The 22,000-nt window shown below is 37.2% G+C and overlaps 1 protein-coding gene across 5 annotated transcripts in view; it reads right to left on the bottom strand.

Annotated features, from left to right (window-relative positions):
• The window catches only part of PDE1C (phosphodiesterase 1C), a 1,150,117-nt gene that overhangs the window by 112,135 nt on the left and 1,015,982 nt on the right, over positions 1 to 22,000 (bottom strand). Inside the window, exon 18 of one of the 5 annotated variants that reach the window (XM_087894093.1) lies at positions 20,037 to 21,897. The exons of the other annotated variants lie outside the window; for them this stretch is intronic. Within the exon in view, the coding sequence (XP_087750219.1) occupies positions 21,884 to 21,897 (14 nt within the window). The 3' untranslated portion in view covers positions 20,037 to 21,883. Of the gene's footprint in view, positions 1 to 20,036; positions 21,898 to 22,000 lie in introns of those variants that run through there. 5 annotated transcript variants of the gene reach the window in all.

The raw sequence follows: 22,000 nt of genomic DNA, 5'->3' as shown, positions 1-22,000 counted from the left end.
CTTCTTCAAAAATCTCTTCAGTCTTTCTGCTACTATTGAGGTGAATATTTTATAGATGGCATTTCAGAATAGAATAGAATTCTTTATTGGCCAAGTATAATTGGACACACAAGGAATTTGTGTTTGGTGAATATGCTCTCAGTGTACATAAAAAGAAAAGATACATTCATCGAGAATCATAAGGTACAACACTTAATGATAGTCATGGGGAACAAATAAGCAATCAAATCAACAATCAATATCAATATAAATTGTAAGATACAAGCAACAAAGTTCCAGTCATGCAGTCATAAGTGGGAGGAGATGGGTGATAGGAATGATGAGAAGACTAATAGTAATAGTAATGCAGTCTTAGTGAATAGTTTGACAGTGTTGAGGGAATTATTTGTTTAGCAGAGTGATGGTGTTTGGGAAAAAAATGTTCTTAAGTTTAGTTGTTTGGGTGTGCAGTAGTCTATAGTGTTGTTTTGAGGGTAGGAGTTGAAACAATTTATGTCCAGGATGCGAGGGGTCTGTAAATATTTTCACAGCTCTCTTTTTGACTCGTGCAGTATACAGGTCCTCAATGGAAGGCAGGTTGGTTGTAATTGTTTTTTCTGTAGTTCTAATTATCCTCTGAAGTCTGTGTCTGTCTTGTTGGGTTGCAGAGCCAAACCAGACAGTTATAGAGGTACAGATGACTGACTCAATAATTCCTCTGTAGAACTGTATCAGCAGCTCCTTGGGCAGTTTGAGCTTTCTGAGTTGGCGCAGAAAGAACATTCTTTGTTGTGCTTTTTTGATGATGTTTTTGAAGTTAGGTTAAGTCTTGAGATATGATAGAACCTAGAAACTTGAAGGTCTTTACTGTTGATACTGTGTTGACTAGTATTGAAAGAGGTGGTAGTATGGAAGGATTTCTCCTAAAGTCTACTACCATTTCTACGGTTTTGAGTGTGTTCAGTTCCAGATTGTTCCAGTCACACCACGAGGCTAGTTGTTCAACCTCCCATCTGCATGCAGATTCATCATTATCTCGAATGAGACTAATCACTGTTGTGTTATCTGTAAACTTCAATAGTTTAACAGATGGATCATTTGAGATGCAGTCATTTGTATATGACTGCGGCCGCGCGGGTGGTTATGGACGCAACCCGTTGTGCCCACGTGACACCCCTCCTGCGCGAGCTGCACTGGCTCCCAGTGGTCTTCCGGGTGCGATTCAAGTGACCAGCACCACCTTTAAAGCGCTCCATGGCATAGGACCCGGGTACTTTCGAGACCGACTTCTGCCACCAATAGCCTTCCACCGGCCAGTCCGCTCCCACAGAGAGGGTCTCCTCAGGGTGCCATCGGCCAAGTTATGTCGGCTGGCGACACCCAAGGGGAGGGCCTTCTCTGTGGGAGCCCCTGCCCTGTGGAATGAACTGCCCCTGGAAATGCATAAGATCTCCGACCTCCGTGTATTTCGCTGTGCCCTCAAGACCCTGCTGTTCCGCCAGGCCGGGCTATCAATGTAGTGATTTTAAATTGGGTGTTTTAAATTTTTGGGGTTTTAAATCTGAGCTGAAATTATTTAATAATTTTAATTATTTTTAATTGATGTCTGTCTTTGTGCTTTTAATAGGCTGTACACTGCCCTGAGTCCTTCGGGAGAAGGGCGGTATAGAAATAAAATTGTTTATTATTTATTTATTTAGAGAAGAGAAGAGAAGAGAAGAGAAGAGAAGAGAAGAGAAGAGAAGAGAAGAGAAGAGAAGAGAAGAGAAGAGAAGAGGAGAAAGTACACATCCTTGTGGGGACCCTGTGCTAATTGTACAAATATTTGATGTGATTCTGCTTAGCTTCACCTGCTGCTTCCTGTTTGTTAGGAATTCAGTAGAGATATGGTAGTAGTTCTTTTTTTTTATTATTGAAAAAGTTTTTCAAATACAAATTTTTCCCCCTTTCCCCCCCTCCTCCCTAACCCCCCCTCCCCCTCCCCTCCCCCGGTGGCTTCTACAAAGTAGAAAATTGAAATCCTCAAATGACTTTAAGCTTGTAATCCATATAATATCTTCTGTAATGTCTTTCAGCTGGATTGTTAACTCCATCACCCATGTTAGGGTAACATCACATCCTAATTCCAACAGTATGTTCGGTATCTTCAATTACCATCTGCCCCCATCAATAGTAGATGTCTTCACATATAAAAAAAAACCACTTGAGTGACTTTATATTTGTATTCCATATAGTGTCAATTGTAATGTCTTTCATCTAAATTATTAATTCCAACCACCATAATAGGGTAACAACCAGATCTTCTGTGTGTCCCAATCCCATAACTCTCTTGCCTTGTAGCTCAACTTAAATGTAATACATTTATTGAAGAATCCAAAATAGATAGTTCCAATCCATTCAGTTTAAGGCCATTTTCGTATCCCAAAAGTACAGCACTGCAGAAGTCTGTCAGTCTCCTCAAGATAATATAAACCAATACTTTGCCTCAGCTATATTTTGATGTATTCAATCATCTCTTAGATAACTGGCATTACACTGTTGTTTAGTCTAAAAGTTTTTATTTTTGTAGGACCTGCTTCTTCTTTTCTTGACTTTTTGTGGGTTAGATCTCCATCCTGGTTTCCTTTCTATAAGTTGTATATCGACTGTTTGGTTTCCATGCTGATCTATAACTTGATCTTGTTGATTTTGCTTTTGTGGCTTAAATCTCCATTCTGGTTTCTTTTCTATGAGTTGTGTATCAACTGATTGATTTCCGTGCTGGTCTGTAACTTGATAATTCATCACATTAGAATCCAAAGCCGCCTCTCTTGTATTTATAAATAGTCCAGCTAAGACCTCTGAAGGAGAATCCAGAAGCGGCTCATCTACAAAGTCCTCTGTAACTTGTTCTTTTTCCATTACTTCCCCCTCCATCTGCTTATCTTGAATTTCTATCTCTTGTTGATTTTGCTTTTCTTTATTCCACTCTTGTATTATACATGGAGATGTTGAACCCATTTTGAAAATCTTGTAGTAAAATTCTTCCGCTTTTTCAACAGTATTTAGTTGATATCTTTTTCCTTGATATCTCAATATTATACCAACTGGAGCATCCAACCTAAATGAGATGTTTTGTTTTTTTAGCTCAGTCACCAAAAATCCAAATTTCTTTCTGTCTTTTAACATCTTGGGCGGCAACTCTTTATATATCCAAATCTTTCTTCCATTCAGTTGTAGAGTAGAATTAAAGGATTGTACAAAGAATTTTGTACAATATCATTTCTTATTCCTTTATCTGTAAAGTAAATCACCACATCTCTAGGCAATTGCCTTTGTTTTGCGATCCAAGAATTTACTCTATAGGCCTTGCCAATCTTACAAGATACCTCCTCAGGATGAACCTTTAAAATCCCAGCCAGAACTTCAGCAGATATTTTTCTTAAATCATCTCTATTGTTTTCCTGTAACCCTCTCATTCTAACCGCAAATTCTGTGAGCCTATATTGCATCATTGTAACTTCTTTTTCAATCCCTTGTTTTATATTTTCTGCATTGTAAGTCTCATGATCAGCTTCCTTCTTAGACTTTACTTCTGAGCTATTATCTTAAATATTTATCAAATCATTTTCAATTCTTTGTATTTTATTATCCAAATTATAAATCTTATCATCAAATTCCTCCATTTTACACTCTAATAACTTGATATTTTTATCCATCTTTACAACTATTTCTGAAAAAGCATTAGTCACTGTTACAATCCTTCGTTGCAAATTATCATATTTTAGTTGTATCAGTTCTTTAATTTCCTGCCTAAATTTTTCAAGATTCTGGTTCACAATCTCGTCATGTCTTGCCATCTCCTCCAGAACAAATTCTTTTAGGTTAAAGCCGTTCTTCTGAGTCTGCAAGTTCAAAACTTGTTCACATAGTTTGTAAATGGGGGAAACCCCCCCCCCCCCGCTGCTTGTTTGTCTGGCTTTGTTAGTTTTGACGCCATCCTGCCACACAGACAAACTCTTTTTAAAGAAAGAAGATTTCTCTCCAAACAAATCAATATCAAATCTCCAAGAGGAAAGAAACATGAAATAAAAATTTTTCTTCTCAATTCTAGCCAGCGCTATTTATTCTGCTACTTTGTAGCTTGTTAATCTATTCAGACGGAAGGACTTTCGCTTTCGGCTTTCTTCTTCTCAAGCCTCAGCGATCGCCATTTAAAACTTTTTTTCCTTCACTTTTAAAGTCGCTTATAAATCATTAAAAATACTTGCAATTTAGGGTCCCAAGTCCAGATCTCATCCTCTTTAATTAGACAATCTGTTGATTTTCATTGAAAGGCTTGGTCTCGATGCCTGCCTCTGCAAAAAGCAGAGTTCTCCCAAAGCCCGGAGCAGCGGCGAAGAAAATAGGGAGCCTCATCCTGCTTCGTCCCCAAGAGTAAACAAAAAACTCTGGGGACTTCGCAGAGGGCTCTACCTGCCCTCGCCTGCTCTATCTCACATTTCCTTATGGAAATGAAGTTTTTCGAGCCGCCTTTCAGCTGTGAAGGCGGCTCTTTACGGGCGACGGGGCTGGCGGTCCCAAGAGACCGTCTGACAGCGCCGGAAGCCAAACCGAAAGCCTAGATATGGTAGTAGTTCTTAATTTGCGTTAAATCTGAATCCTCTTTTAGTATCAAAGTAATGTTAGCTTCCACCCATGATGGTGGTATCTTAACTTCAGATAAAAACTGCATTGTATACCTCTAATAATGATTGGCCCAGATTATCTTGTAGCTCTTTATATATTTCTGCCGGTAGCCCATCTGGGCCTGGTGTTTTGTTGTTTTTTGATCACCTCTACTGGTTCTGTCATTGTTATCCTCTCATTCAGCATAGATTTCATTGCTTCTGGAACCTTAGGTAAGTGAGCTTTTTACAGATATTGTTCTATTTTCTCTTCTGGATGTTCCTCACCATCATTATATAGTTTCCTATAAAAGTCCTGGATAATATTCTTTTTTCCCCTCAATTTGGTAACATAGAGTTACATCCTTGTCTTGTAATTTACTTATCCATTTTTTTCTCTTTCTCCTTTTTCAATTTGTAAGCTAGTCATCTCCTTGGTTTGTTTGCATTCTCAAAAAAGTTTTGTTTCGTTCTTTTTATATGTTGCGCCACAGTGTTGGTACTTAAATTTTTTCCCTACCAGTTCTGTGGGGTGTGGCTTGGTGGTGGGGGTCATGTGACTGAGTGGGCATGTCCAATTTGACATCACTCATGATCATGCCCACTCTGTCACATGACCCCTTCCCCGCCAAGCCACACCCACAGAACCAGTAGGAAAAAAAATTGAACTTACAGGCTTCTTGCAGTGAAAATTGCCAACCTCCAGCTCCACTCCACTTCTCGAACACCCCACCACCACTGCTGCCCTCTTCTATGCACTGGCCACAGGCGCACCCCATTGCCTGCTGCTGCTGTGCTGGAGGGACTTGACCAGGCAGGCATCTCGCGACAAGGAGGGTGAGATGTGGGGTGGCAGGGAGCCAAGAGGCGATGGCTCAGCCCTGGCTTGACTTCCCTGGCAGCCAGCCACAGGAGGAAGGTAAGATAATGGCTGCGGGATGATGAAATAGGCAGTCGTGGGGGAGGAAGTGGGGAGATTAAAGACCGGGGCCTCTGAAGTAGGGGAAATGGGGCAATGTGTCACACTTAAGGGAGAGTGGGTGGAGGCTCTGGGGCAAGGCCGGAGCTAGGGAATGACACATTCCCCAACCCGGCCAAGACAGACGGCAAGCGGGCGGAGCCTCTGGGGCAAGCACGGAGCCGGGGAATGGCACATTCCCCAACCCAGTCGAGGCGGATAGAGAGCGGGTGGCAGCTCTGAGGCAAGCAAGCCCACAGCCATGCAGCTGCAATGCCAGCAGCTTCACGAGGTATGCGAGCCCAGGGATGGGGGGGGCTAGCAAGTGCTTACCTGTAGGTAGCTCTGTTAGGGCACAGGCACCGCAGAAGGTGAAGTCAACTTAGGCAGGCAAGCTGCAGAGCAGACTATGCATGTGCAAGAGATAGTGCCAGGGAGGTAAAGTCAGGTCACGTGAGGAGTGACTGATGACGTGAGGCGATTTTTTATCTATTATCTGCATTGAAGTCTTCTAGGAGACAAAGATTATCACACTCCATATAACGTATAGTATTATGTAATTTTTTATAAAATTGTTCTTGTTCACTATTTGGTGCTTAGATTGCAAGTAGGAGTACCGCTTTTGATTAATGTTACTTCCACAATCAGGATCCTTCCCTCTTCATTATTATATATTTGGTTAGCCTAAATTGTTTCTTTAACATATAACACCACTCTTCTTTTCTTTTGTTGTGATAATTGCAAAAATAGTTCCCCAAATTTAGAATTCTCCAGTAGTTGTTTATGTTTTTCTTTTATATGGACTTCTTGTAGTGATATTATGTCTAGATTCAATCTTTGTAATTTATTGAAGGCTTTCTTTCTTTTCATGGGTGAGTTCAATCCATTGATGTTTAATGGTAGTATCTTAAGTTCTTCTTGCATTGTTTTATCTATATCCGAGACTTATACTCCTGGTTGCTCTTATTTCTCTCAATTCTTTGGGTCTTGCTCCATTGCTCTCTGTTTAATCCCTTTTCTCTTTTTCACTTTCCTTTTGCTGCAGTTTCTTTTCTTCTGTAGCAAGCATTCCTTGATCTCTATCTTCTATTACTTCCCTCTCCTCCAGTTCCTCTTCAGTACCGAAATGCTCTTTTTTCTTCTTTCTCCATCCTCTCTTCTATTTACTGTATTTTCTGTTCATTTTTTTGTAATCAATTGCTGGAAATTTTCAAACTTTTCATCCATCATTTGTATCTTTTCTTTTAATTCTCCTGTATTGTTTCTCACTTCTCCTATTTCCCTCTTCATTTCATCGTGGCTTTTTGTCATGTTCTTCTGCATCGATTGGAGCATAGCCTGCAATTCCTTAAATGGATTTGATCTCTCCATTTGTAACGTTTATTCTATTGACCTCTGACTAATTGGACTTGTGGTGGCCGATGATGGTGTGGAGGCAGGCTTCCTCCTTAACCCTATCTTTGTTAGGTTTGCAGTACTTGTCATGGTCAATAATTTTACCTCATTTTTTTTTTAATATCCAACACCTCCAATGACCTTTTAACACGTATATAACAGTGATGGGTTGCCCCCGGTTCACACCAGTTCTATAGAACCGGTAGTAAAACTGGTGGGAGGCTCCGCCCTCCGACCCCGACATCATCAAAATACTTCTGCACATGCACAGAAGCTTCTGCGCATGCACAGAAGAGCTTGTACACGTGCGGCCCCATTGCAAACTGGTAATAAAGATAAGTAGAATCCACTCCTGGTATATAACCCTCCAACACCCCAAATCTCATTTAACCTATAGGTATAGAAAGAGAAGTAAACGTCTTTCAGATCCAATCTCATTTCAATCCTCCCTTTAGACCATTCTTTTTGTAATCCTCAATGATGTCTCAGCACCTCTGGAACCGCCTGTCCGAAGCCAAGTTATGCATGACATACACACACACACACACACACAAGGGGAAAGGCAAAAACAACCCGGTTTAATCACGGATACGTGGCGGTTTACAGGAAACACTGGTGCCATGAATATAGCTCAAAGATGGAGTCAGCTGTATGCTCCGCCTTCTAGGCTTTATCGGCGGTGGGATCGGTTGCAGCAGTAGCATATTCAAATCCACCGCTCGCTCCCTCCTCCCAGGGAGCCGAGGACGCTGGTGTGATGTCATCAACGTCGCTCCTCTGACCATTCATTATCCGGATTCCCCCTTTCCATCCACCATCCGTCACTCGTCACCACCAGTGTGTTGTCCTGTTCGCATCACCCCCTTCCACTGTGTTCCGCTGCATGGTCTGTTCCTGGATGCTCGCTTGTTAAACCCCCCCCCCCCAAATCATGGTCATTGCATAAGACGCTGTGTCGAGGAGTACTTGATGCTCAACAGATGTCTTATATGTAGTTAGAAGAGATAATCATCATCATCATCATTATCATCATCATCATCCCAGGATAAGAAGGAATTTGTAATCCAAGAGGGACAGCTATGCTTGTCCTTAACGTTCTCCTTTATCTGTCTAATAGTATTAAGAGTTCATCAAGAGTGTTTATAATCCACAGGGTCTGTTAGATCGCCATCCTCCAATACCTCAGTATTCCAAAGAGATAGAGACAGGCAGCACTTAACCTTTAGTCCATGTTATTTGTAATCCACCACAGGTCAGCCAAGGTTATAGGTTATAAAATATCCATGAAAAGAGAAAGGGGGAAAAAAAGAGGGGGGGTATTTGTTACTTCCACAATCCTTCAGTTTTATATCCTCTTTATATCCTCTTTGCTCAGTAGATGTTATCCTTGCTCCTTTCTTCTCTTCTCATAGTACTTTATATGTCAGTGCAAGGAGGGGGAGACATTTTACTTTCCCTATTTTAACACAAAGTCCAGGAAAGTGTATCCAGTCTTTTCTTTAAAACCTTCAGTGATGAAGCAACCACAACTCCTGAATGCAAGCTGTTCCATTGGTTAATTGTCCTTATTGTTAGGAAGGTTCTCCTCAATTCCAGGTTGCTTCTCTCCCTGATTAGTTTCCATCCATTGTTTCCTCTGGTGCTTTGGAAAATAAATTGACTCCCTCCTCTTTGTGGCAGCCTCTCAAACACTGGAATACTGCTATCATATTTCCCCTAGTCCTTCTTTTCTCCAGACTAGCCAAACCCAAAACCTGCAACTGTTTTTTATTTGTTTTAATTTCCAGGCCTTTAATCATCTTAATTGCTCTTCTTTGCACTTTTTCCAAAGTCTCAACATCTTTTTTGTAATGTGGTGACCAAAACTGGATGCAGTATTCCAGGTGTGATCTTACTAAGGCTTTATAAAGTGGTTCTAATACCTCAGGTGATTTTGATTCTATGCCTCTGTTTATACAACCAAGGATTGTATTAGCTTTTTAGCTGCTGCCACGCACTGCTGATTCATGTTTAAGTGATCATCCACTAAGACTCCAAGATCCCTCTCACAGTTACTGTTTTTGAGCCAGGTTTTGCCTAATCTCTACTTGTACCTTTGGGGTTTCCTGCCCAGGTGTAAAACTTTGCTTTTCTCCACATTAAATTTTATTTTATTATAAGCCATGGTGGTGCAGTGGTTAGAGTGCATTACTGCACTCTACAGTCAGAAGGCTACTTCTGCTGACTGCCTGCTATCTGCAATTTGGCAGTTCAAATATCACCAGGCCCAAGTTTGACTCAGCCTTCCATCCTTTCAGGGCAGATAAAATGAGGACCCAGATTATTGGGGGCAAAATGCTGGCTCTGTAAACTGCTTAGAGAGGGTTGTAAACAGGGGTGGGTTCTAAAATTTTTTACTACCGGTTCTGTGGGTGTGCCTTATTTTGTGGGCGTGGCTTGGGGGGTAATGTGACTCGGTGGGCTGGCCAACTTTTTTTTTCTTACTTTTAAAAGCATTTTTTTCTACAACCTTAAGAGGTTGTAGAAAAAATGCTTTTAGAAGCCTCTGATGATCAGGCAACTCAGCTGGGATCGCCAGAGGCTTTTAAAGGCATTTTTATTCTACAACCTCTTCGGCTGAAGAGGTTGCAGAAAAAAAATGCTTTTAAAAGTAAAAAAGTAAAAAACTTCTGATCAGGTGGGCAGGGTGAGCGGCGACCGGGCCAGGGACCAGTTCAGGGGCGTGGCCAGCCAATGCCATTACCGGTACTCCGAACTACTACAAATTTTTACTATCGGTTCTTGCGAACCGGTGCAAACTGGGAGCAACCCACCACTGGTTGTAATGCACTGTAAAGTGGTATATAAGTCTAAGTGCTATTGCTATTTTGTTGGATAGAGCCCATTGTTCAAGTCTGTCAAGGTCTTTTTGGATCCTGAACTTGTCTTCTGGAGTGTTGGCTATTTCTGCCAGCTTAGTGTCATCTGCAAATTTGATGAATTCCCTTTCTATTGCCTCATCTAAACCATTTAAGAAAATATTGAAGATTATTGGGCCTAAGACAGAACCTTGCAATACCTCTCTGCTTACTTCCCTCCATGTAGATGTAAGGGCTACTCGTTGAATACAATTTGTCAGCCAGTTACAAATCCATCTGGTGGTGATGCTGCCTATCCCACATTTTTCTAGCTTACCAAGAAGTAGGTTGTGGTCTACTTTGTCAAATGCCTTGCTGAAGTCTAAATATACTATATCCACAGCATTTTTCTGGTCTACTAATTTAGTCACTTTATCAAGGAATGAAATAAGATTAGTTTGGCATGATCTGTTTTTAACAAATCCTGGCTACTAGTTATAGCTTTGTTTCTAGATGTTCATAGAGCTGTTTTTAAAATTATTTTTTCCAGTACCTTCCCAGGTATTGATGTTAGGTTGATTGGTCTGTAGTTTCCCCCCCTTTCCCCCCCCCTTTTTAGATGGGAACCAAATCAGGTCTTTTCCAATTTTTTGGTAGTTCCCCAATTCCCCAAGATTTTTTAAAGATATGATGCAAATGGTTCTGAGATAACATCTGCTAGCTCTTTCAGAACTCTGGGATATAATCCATCAGGTCCAGGTGATTTATATTCATCAAAGCCAAACAGGTGTTCTCTTACCATTTTCTTGCTTATTTAATTTTTATTTCTAGTCTGTCTTTTACATTTATGTTTTTGGTAGTTTGGGCTATAGTTTCTTTTTGTGTGAAGACTGATGCAAAGAATGAGTTAAGCAGCTCTGCTTTCTCTCTACCACCTGTTACTACTTTGCCATCTTCTCTCTTTGGTGGACTGACTGTTTCCTTGACATTTTTCTTGTGATGTCTATGTTGAAAGAAACATATTCTTATTATCTTTGACTTTTGTTGCAAATCTTTGTTCATTCTGAGCCTTTGCTTTCCTGACTTCATCTTTTGTTTTTATCTGTTGTCCACTCCTGTCTTAATGAGTATAGTTGAACTGAATGAAATTAAGATATCCCATTATACTTTGCATTGTACTTTAAGAGAAACAAATAAATCTAGACAGGAAATATTTTATTTTATTTTATTTAGTTTGTACCTGTATGAGTATAGGTACAACCTGCATGAGATAACAGGTATAAGTATAAACATGGACATGAGCACATGAAATGAGGACATATAAATGGGGACAGTAGGACAGGGCAGGGATGGTATTAACACTGGTGTGCTTATGCACACCCCCTTACAAACCTCTTAGGAATGATATGAAGTCCACAGTAGACAGTTTAAGGTTAAAACTATGGGGGTTTGAGGAACTAACAGGTAGAGCATTCCAGGCATTGACCACTCTATTGCTGAAGTCGTATTTTCTGCAATCGAGTTTGGAGCAATTTACCTTGAGTTTCTATCTATTGTTTGCCCGTGTATTGTTGCGGTTGAAGCTGAAGTAGTCATTGACAGGTAAGACCATTGTAGCAGACAATTTTGTGTACTATGCTTAGGTCAGACCATAGGCCACATAGTTCAAGGTTGTCCAAGCCCAAAATTTCAAACCTGGTGGCATAAGGTATTCTACTGTGAGCAGAGGAGTGGAGTACTCTTCTTGTGAAATACCTCTGGACCTGCTTGATTGTATTGATGTCCAATATACAGTGTGGATTCCAGGCAGATGAGCTGTATTCGAGGATTGGTCTGGCAAAGGTTTTGTATGCCCTAGTTAGCAGTACAGTGTTACCAGAGAAAAAGCTTCATAAAATTATATTAACCATTGCACTCTTCAGTTGACCAATAGAAATATATTAAAATAAAAAGAAATCCAAGCACCGGCCCAAGCACCTGTATTCTCTTCTGTTTTGTTTTGTCCAGCCACTCTGACAGCCAAGACATCATTCCTGAGCATGTTTATTTAAGCAGCAGAAATTATAGGACGAAGTATTGCAACTAAATCATTGCAAGAAGGAAGGATAGACCCGGAATCAGGAAAGAAGATGAGATAAGGTTTTAAATCCATATTAGTTCAGCTTCCAACCTCTAAAGAGCTCTTCTATGGTCATGGAAAACTGGATTCATTTTGGTAAAAATAAGATGATCCAGCTGCTGCCAGTATCCTAAGGTCATGTGGGTATAGAGCCAATCTGGGAGCACTACTAACACCATGGTGAGATGTGCCTTAAATCCTATTACAACACTGATGGACATGCTAAGCACTACTCTCTTAGATATAAATAAACAGACCTGAGATTCAATGTAAATGAAGATTTCTTTGCTTTTATTTTGTAATAACAAGAACATATAAGAATATATTTACAGAAAAACCAAAAAGCTGCAAAACTAATTTATCTATATAGAGACGACCTGCCTCTTCTGCACAGTTTAAAAAAAGATACAATAAATATATTTTTTCTAAAAAAATACTCTCACGAGTGTTGAAAATATACATTGCTACACATTTACAAGCCACTTATATTTTGAACCAAAATAGGAACAAACCAAGGATGTTAACAGCAAACTTAGAGTTCTCATCCTTCTTTTAGCAATGAATTCAAATGAACTTAGTCTTTTTGGATGTTCATTATCCACTTTTTATCCCATTTTTATTTAGAAAGTTATTGTAGATGACATGCATCCACATTTTCTTAAGGCATGATCATTTTATGTATATAAATATGTCAGATCAACCTTGTCCAATCTTATGCTACGGAAGCTTTGGAATCACAACTCCCAAATTCCTGATCAATATATGCCAAGTTCATGTTGGCTAGAAATTTGATGTTAATTTAAAATATCAGTGTCAGGTTGGAAAAGGTCAAGTAAAATATTTCATATATACAATAATTAGGAATAATTATAATAAGCACATATCAGAAACCAAGTGTATTGTATACTCAGTTTTTGTTACATATATAAAATCTGGAAAATGGCCCTGAGATATCCATTGTATATTCTAGCTAATATGAAACAAAATGCTAGTATTTGAATTTTTCTTGATGCCAACCTAAGGTGCAAAATAATTTATGAGAATAGAGTACTTAGATTCAATTCATTTCTCTATTTCCTTGACAAAAGGTTATTTTAAGTGCTATTATAGTAATCTTAGGATAAGCATTAGATAATACAAGGGGGAAAGTATGCCTAGTTTTATAAAATGATATAATAATCATATTGCAAATTTCTACTGAAATGATGCCTCAATCATTGTTTCCATGCTATTATATTAGATAGCATTATGGAAGAATGGCATCTGAACATAGGGACTTTAGGAGAACCTAGCACTATGGGTCCAGAATTAATTTTTCAAAATCATTAACTACATATTTCTGGGAAATTTGAAAGTAGGAAATGAAAGCCTAATTTTTTTTCTTTCTGATTATTAATATATGGTTTTGAATGAGCACAGGAACGTTGCCATGAGTAACTTGTCAGACAAATTGTTCAGGAATCTGGCTGAGCAGCTATACTAATAGCTATCATTATATTGTGTGGAAGCAGATTCTCTATTTAAATTATACATTATGTTGTGTACTTCTTTTTGTCTGTCCTGAAAGACAGACAAAATGTAAATAACATGTAACATGTTGTTACACAGAATAAAGTGTTAGAACTAATGGCAAAATTTACAGAATTTTTGCAAATGTTGTCCTACCCAAACATCTAGCTGGGTAGGCTTTTCTACAATAATTGCTGAAGGCTACATTTCCCCCCGCCCCCAAATATCATACATCAGAAATTCTAATTCCTCAAATGTAATATTATAAGATTGGTTAAATTTAATATTGCCCAACTTTAAATTGATCCTGAATGTGTACAATGAAACCAAATAAAAAGAATTTAGAAAAGACATTTTAAAAAGCAATAAGCCATTAAAAATGATGATCAGCTGGTTAACCACACCCAATTCCCCAACAAATCTGATGGGGAAGGGGAGTCTGACCACCCTAATGCAAGATCTGGAAGAAAAAATGATTTTCCAAAATGCCTTCATATGGGAGCCACATGAAAATCTATGAGAATTTCATTCTAGAGGACAGGCTCTATGACAGAGAATTTTTACTTCCGGTGTAGCAATAGAAGACATTATTTAATTGAAGGAATTCAATTGCAAAACATTTTGGCTCCACACTTTCTGGACAGGCAACACAAGAGATAGGTAAGCAGACCTTATGCCATTTAAGGCTTTATTCATGCAGACTGTACTTTGGATTAAAAACAGACAACATCACCAAAAACTTTTTTATAGGAAATGACACAGATCTTTGATACGAGCCACAATTTGCTAAAACTACAGTTTTTATAGTCTTGACTATTAGAAAAACAAATACAGTGGCTGCAACTTTACTTGCTAAGCAGCTTGGAGCAGGCAATGGTGCTTTCCATCAATCTGATCGATAGGTGTTTCCTGACATTTCCCAATTATACAAAGGTGTATGTATAATTTAATTTGCTTGATGTCCTTTTTCAGCAGAAAAAAAAATTCACAAAAATCTGATAAGTTTTTATCAAAGCTTGGTTTTATAAAAATTGTCCAATGCTGCCAAATGCATAGTGAGATCAGTTTGAATCAGAAATTTATTGTTATCACAGTGAAGATTCTGAAAATGACTTCCAAAAACCAGGGAATTGCATATTCATTAGTAGTGGTTTAATTTTATATCTCCTTTACAGCCAGAACTGAAAAGAAACAGATCAGACTGACCAAAACCTGAAAACTCCAAGGCTCATAAACTCTTAAATTAGGGCACATCTGCTGACAGGGCAATCTATCTTCATGGTTGAAATCAAGACATTAGGATAGAATTTAAACATTAATCTGAAAATAGATCAAGATGCTTTGTACTTCTCAAAATCTCACAAATGTCCTACTAATAGACCCATATTTCTCTCTGTATAAGACATATGCTGAAAAACAATACTAAGAGAAAAAAGAATCCTGGTAGTCAGAATGAGGGTTTCTGCCTTTCTCCTGGATATAACTCATAATTGTTTTGGTTAAAACAAGGATAAACTCCTGACATGTTAATCAGAATCATGTTAAACAGCCAGTCCAACTATACTATATATTTGTAACTAGGCAAGCACTGATTTAGTACAGTAGGTACTCTATGTTGGTAACTCTTGCAAAGGCCAGCTTAAAATCTGTATAGCAAACAAACACAGATGCAGCATATATAATACATTCCTTCTATTAAGGCACAGCATTCATAAAACTAAATGTTAAGGAACTAGAATATTATATTATCGGATAATTTTTAAAGCTTTTAAAGCTTCCATTTGTTCATGAAGCAGTCATTCTCATTTATTGTTCAAGTGACAATACAGATAGAAATACACATTAGAAATGCTTTTAGATTCTTTCATTCCAACAAATACAGAACTTGAAAAAAGAACAAGCTATGTTGTTGGAATACAAAGCTATGTGTTTCAGAATGTTGGAGTGAGAAGTCTAAAACAGGTATTTTAGAATTTCAGTTTTGTATTTTATAAATGACTATTATTATTATGGTTCATCACACAGTCAGCCGGATGTTCAAACTGGATTTGACATTTTTATCCACCTATTGAGTCCTTCTCAAGGACTTGGGATAGGGAGATGTTGATGTTTGATGGTGTTAAAGATATCATTGCAAGATGTAAGCTGTTCTAAGTAAAGCTGCCTTTTGCAATTGACTGTGGTAAATTTGTCAATTCTGATGGTGTTCAAGTGATGCTCCAGTTGTTTTGGGATTGAATGCAAATTTTAGCCCTTAGTAATTTTTCTTCATTATGTAGTAAAATTTGAAATAAAGTTGACTTCAAATGAAAAGAAAAGAATGATATATTTTGGAGAAGTTCTACTGTAGTACAAGGTATACATCAAGTTTTCAATCCATTATTTGTGTGGTAGCCATACTATGCTACTTTGTCCAGTGTTTTCTGTATATTGGTATTTTAGCTCTGAGTTAGTTTGTTGTAGTGGCTAAGACACCAGTCTGCAATCTTTAGACCAAGAGTTCTAGTCCCTCCTTAGGCATTAAGACAGCTGGGTAACCTTGGAGTAGTCACTGTCAGCCCTAGGAAGGAGGCAGTGGCAAACTACTCCTGAAATCTTGTCAAGAAAATAAGAAGTCAACACTGATTCAGAGACAATTGTGCACAAATGCACAACACATTTCAGTTCTACCTTTTGCTATGTTTAAGGCAATTCCTGCCTTTCTGAACTGTCTTCTAAATTGTCTTGTAGATGAATATTAATATTAGGTTAAAAAAATTAACCTAAAAGTAAATGTATCAAACTCAACACATATTTTGTGAAGAGATAATGTCTAAGGAAACTTTAATGACTCTAGTGGGGAGCAGTGATCATCCCTCTAAACAAAATATTTCATTTAGTTGGGACTTAATATTGCATTAAAGAATCTCATTAGAGTATTTCAAACCTTAAATTGTAGTTTAAAACCCTAAAATGTACAAAATATTAAATAAGAAAGAGACAGAGGCCAACAACTGCCTTCTGTATAAATAGGATAAGCTATATATGCAAAAGCTGCAAACTGCAGAACTAGGTAGCCTGAATATTTAAAGTGTACTTCAGGATAGAATTGTGACTATCAAACTTTTTTTTGGATTAAATGTAATGAGGAGTTTCTTTGTAACTATAGATCCTGTCCATTGTTGACAGGGAAATACATCCAGAGAAACTGAAATTCTACTGCCACTTATTTGGGAGTAAGCCCCATAAAATTGCGCAAGACATTTTAAAGTTGGATTGCACAATTTTAAAAGTTTGCACATTTAGGTTATGCAACATTTCAGACACAAAGATAAAAATATGTCTCACAATAACACACAATAACTGTCCTCAACTCTTGAAATGGCTGCATTTTTTCTTGTGATCATATGGATGCTCTCTGCAGACACAACTATCCAGGAAAACACTTTAATAAGTTCCAGAGAGGTGGCATGTGCATGCCCTCTGAAGCACCCTTTTGCCTTTGGACCCTGCTGTCCATATGTGTGTATTACCTAGTATCAATCTTTATTTATTGATTAGCCCTTGGGGCATATCAAAGTGCAGCGCTCCAGAAACAATTATTACAAAAGTTTGGTAGAAACATTTTAAAATGAAATTGGAATAGGAATAAAACACGATTTAAAATAAAATTAGAGTAAAATACGTTCTAGAATGAAATCAGAATAGAATACAATAAGATACAAATTAAATATGATTAAAATTATATTACAATGTCACCCCTGTATCTCATTACCTAGTAGAACTATTTGTGATTGCCATTTCAAAACCAATAGAATAACTATTGGCTAAGTTAAAAATGGGCCCAATTGTTAGCATACTTAATGTGAAGAGTCCCTGGGTTTTGTATTAAAAATACACATGTATTGTTTTTCATTTCATGGAGGAGAAAATAATGTCACAAACTGATAGAATGATATTTGCAATTAATTTGAATTTTGTTCAAAATCCTAATGGTAGCAAATTTATATATTTTGCTTCCGGAAGATGCTAGATTGACATCTGCCAATCAAAATGAACTTTAAGTAATATTTTCCTTCTCCAGAAATACACTAGTGATGGGGTAGATAAGGACTGTATTTGTTTAAGATTAAGAGGTGGCTTTCATTTTTAATGTTTAAAAGGGCTAACACACTCAGAAGCACACCATGTTCATCAAAGGATGCAGTCTTCTGGAAACTGATTCCTTCCAATTGTTCTGTTCTGAAATTTGTTGGCTATAAATCTGTTCCTCAGGAGATTACAAAATGAAGCTGCCTTATTCTGGATTGCCAGTGCCTAAGTCAAACCTCTGTTGTTTTCCTTTACTTCATATCTGCTATTTAAATTCAATATTCTGCTCCTGTTTTCCACCTGCTAGAAGCACAGAGCACAATAAAATTACATTTTCACAAATTATTATGTGACAGTATCATTTTATATCCTTTTCTTTAAAATACCCATAAAATATAGGACAATATCACAATATTATTCCCATATTGAGAAGTGGAAGCAAGGCTAAAAGGTTCTTGCAAAAATTAGACAGTGAATTCTGGGCAGACAAATTCTGTTAAACATGGAGGAATGCACACATACCAGCACACATACAATATGAAATTAATTTTATAAATAAAAATTACTTTTACTATGAAAAAAAAATGATTTGCTCTAGGCCAATTGGAACTGCTTTTAATGCAAAGTGGATATATAACCTCTGGCCTCCCAAAGTCATATTATAGGGAAGATGGGGCAGCATAAGGATTTAATAAATAATAATAAATTAAAATATATATGGTGTTCAGATGACCTTATTATATTTTTTTCTGAAACCAGAATGAAAAAGAAAGTCATATGTTTTTTAACTGAGCTTTAGTGAAAAAATATTTATAACAACAAATTACTTTATAAAAAAATGTATAAGGGTCTAGCAAGAGAAATAGGCTAGTATGATCAGATAGAAGAATTCCATAAAAGGTGTTACTTTGAGAATAATATGACAATTCGTTCAAACAGTTTGAAAATCAAATAGGTTTGCACTGCTATGCATATTACCACTGAAATACATACCGGAATCAAGACATATAGTAAATCATTATTCTAACCATGTATTTCTGGACCATCACATGTTGCTTTTTAAAGGATCATGCAGTACAAGTAAGTCTTTGACCATGTTGGAGCGTGCGTAAATCAATGTGGCCGGCCCAATTTTATGATCTTTTTTTGTGACAGTTATTAAATGAATCATCATGGTCATTAAGTGAATGCCACAGTAATTAAGTATACCCAGTGCTTGCTATGAGGGGCTTTTGCCAAAGACAAAAGTAAACTCCAGGTTTTGGCAAAACCAACATAAATTGTGGTCCCATGATCACAGGACACTGCAAACAGTTATAAATATGGGCAACTTGCTGAGTGCCCAAAATACAGTCATGTGATCACAGGGGAGCAGCCATCATAACTTCAGAACTGGTTTATAAGTACCTTTTGGTCTACCATAACTTCAGATGGTCACTAAGCGACCAGTCACAATTGATGGACTATATCTAGCTATTTATTAGAGGGAAGTATCTTGGTTACACTAATGCAAAAGAAAAAAAAGATGAGAGCTTATTTTGAAAATTCTATTATTCTACTAGTAAAGATTTATGTCAGCTCTGGAATATATATTCGGAATATATAAAATGAATATGAAGGAACAATTGTCTCTGCGATAAAAGGTGACTAGTAGTTGTGCTGCATCATCTGGAAACCTTAGATGCCAAGATGAGGCTTCCCACCTGCCCTTGTTTATGATTAGGAGGCAAACACGTGAGCCAAGCCTGTTAAATTTGACTGATATAAAATTGGTATTGCATTCTCTTTGCTACACAGTATTAGCCAATTCAGTTTCCTTAGTTCAGTTAACAATAGAAATATAAATAGAAAAATTCAGGTTGCTAAGAATATTACTTGGACATGTTCAGGAGTGTCTACAAGGGGGTGAAAAGGTCAGTTGTGATTGCATAATTGAAACTCTGCTCCTTTTTTACGTGCATCACACATGTAGGGTTGCCAGGTCTGCTTCCTAAAAATAGCGAACAAGCGAGGGGGGGGGGGTAAGTAGTAAAAAAAAAATTACAATTAAATTATATATTTTCTTACAAACATTTTAACTCGTATTAAAATAATCACTTCAAAACTTTACTTAAAATTCAAAACATCAAATATATTATAATAATATGTAAAATATTAAATTACATTTTACTTTGCTGTCGTGTGTATTTTTTATTTGACTGCGCAGCTTTGATCAATTCTTTGTGTTTAAGGAATAATTCTTTAATTTCAGTACAATGTTGAGAAATATTAAAAAATATACAAAGTTCACTTCAAACTGATACAAGCAGTCGGTTACGTTCGTCAGTCCACAAATTTCCCATGACACTGAAAATTCGTTCAATGTTTGCATTTGATACCGGAATTGATGCACAATACTGGAACAATTTCAGTAAACTCGGAGCTGGCTCTTTCTTGAAAAAGTACGTCTACTTATCAAGGGATGAATCGCCCTGCAGATGAACATAAACTTCTTCTAAGGCAGAAATTTCATCGAAGAGAGTGTTGGGTGGAAGTTCTTCTCGCCATGGTGATAATAACCAGATGTTCGTCATTTCTTCTAAAGTTGGAGGATTATTGCGATCAATTAGATTGAAACACTTAGCGTCTCATATACTGAATTGGTGAAATTATACCACTTTTCTAAGTACTCAATGGCTCTTTGATACATGTTAATGGCTTCTTTCTTGAACTTTTGCACGGCATTCTCAGGCAAATGTTTTTTACGTAAGGCAAATAAAACTTTCATTCCAAAAAACTGCTCATTGTATTTTTTTTTGCAAAGAATCATGCAGCTTACACATGATAATGTGAAGATCACATGCAAGAATTTTCTTGCTTTCCAGCTTCAGTAGGGTGTCTTGCATTATTGACATGAAGAAGTGTGTGAAATATAAATACAATTCTGAAATTGTTGGTTCATCGTCCTTTGCGAGTTCATTTTCCTGATCCGAAATAAGGTTCCAGATAACCTTATGGCACTCATCAGATCCAAGAGAAATAAAATACGATTTTAGAGGTAAACGATTTTAAACAAACTTAACCAACGTGTTGGAACATGGCGCAAAACTTCATGGAATTCTGACTCGCAAAACTCAAAAAATGATTTCAACTCTTCTCGTTTCTTTGCAGAATTCGAAAATTCGGCAAAAACCTTCAGCACTACATTTTCAATATCAAAAGATAACTGCTTTAATGCATTTTTTGCGCTGTTGTGTAAAATGTGATTATTGCAATGAGCATTCGATCTTTGTCTCATTCTAACTTATGAAAAAAAAAGACAAAACACAATTCTCTTATCCTTATTCTCTTAGACTGTACAGCTTTAGATTACGTACCATTTCATCATAAAGCTTTTGAATAAAAAAAATGTCCACTATTTTGTGAAAAAAAATAGTGAACATAATGTGAAAAAAATGGACTGTCCGCTCAAATAGTGGACACCTGGCAACCCTACACACATGTGCCACCTGTAAAGAAAGGCAGGGTTTCAGTTTCAAGATTTAATCTGCCATTTTTTCTTTGTTGACAGTTCCCTGAGGATACCCTAGATTTAGGAATTAAACTCAATTTGAAGGATACATTACCATTTTTAGTGTTATTCAAATCAATTAAAAGGCCAGATATAACATTTAAAAAGAAAAAAAAAAGAATGAGTTGTTTAGAAGACAAGCAGACAGTACATTCACTACTGGTTTCAGAAACATTCTTTCATCAATAAATGCCAAAAAACAAAATGATGAACCAAATGAATGGCATTCAAAGTAGAAACCAAATATCAAGCAAATGAAATCTACAGGCTTTTTAAAAATACTATAAAGTTGTATAGGAATTCAATAATTCACTTATTGATAAAATAGCCAGATTTTTGTAAAAAAACAAAACAAAACCCATTGCTCATAATGATCAACAGTGCCTCTTCTTTTTTTTCTCCTTTCTTTGGTCATTAAAATAACAATGGTTTTCAAGGCTTTTTTCCATGAATGTGTCAGTTCTCTGTTTCATCACATCAAAATATTGTTGCAAGCTGGCATGTGACCATCACATCTGCTTGTTCTGCAAGTCCCAAAAGAGTAGTTATTTTGCTAGAGGGAATTCGTTTATTTTTAAAGACTCGAATAAATGAAAACCTTAAGTGGAAAAAAATCTTGTAGGATATGCCCACCTCCCAATCATTAATGGCAAAGTGGGAGTTGCTAGTGGGAGGTGGACAGAAGCTGAGGCTTGGAAAGCTGCATAAGGCCCTTCAGAAATTTGCCATTGTGGAGGGAGTAGGAGAGTGAAGATGAATTAAAATGATGAAAGAAACGTGCAGTCCCTTTTTTATTACATATGTGTTTTGTTTTGTTTTTTACTCTTCTGTATCTGGAAAAAAAGAGAGAGAGAAAGAGAGAAAGAAAATTGTCAATGTTCCTCCCTACTATCCAATAAATGTAAAAAAGAAAAAGAAAAACAAATAATATTATCT

The sequence above is a fragment of the Pantherophis guttatus genome, chromosome 4 (genome assembly GCF_059756535.1).
Source record: "Pantherophis guttatus breed Tessera chromosome 4, ASM5975653v1, whole genome shotgun sequence".
Lineage (NCBI taxonomy): Eukaryota > Metazoa > Chordata > Lepidosauria > Squamata > Colubridae > Pantherophis > Pantherophis guttatus.
This window is presented reverse-complemented; position numbering and strand designations above follow the sequence as displayed.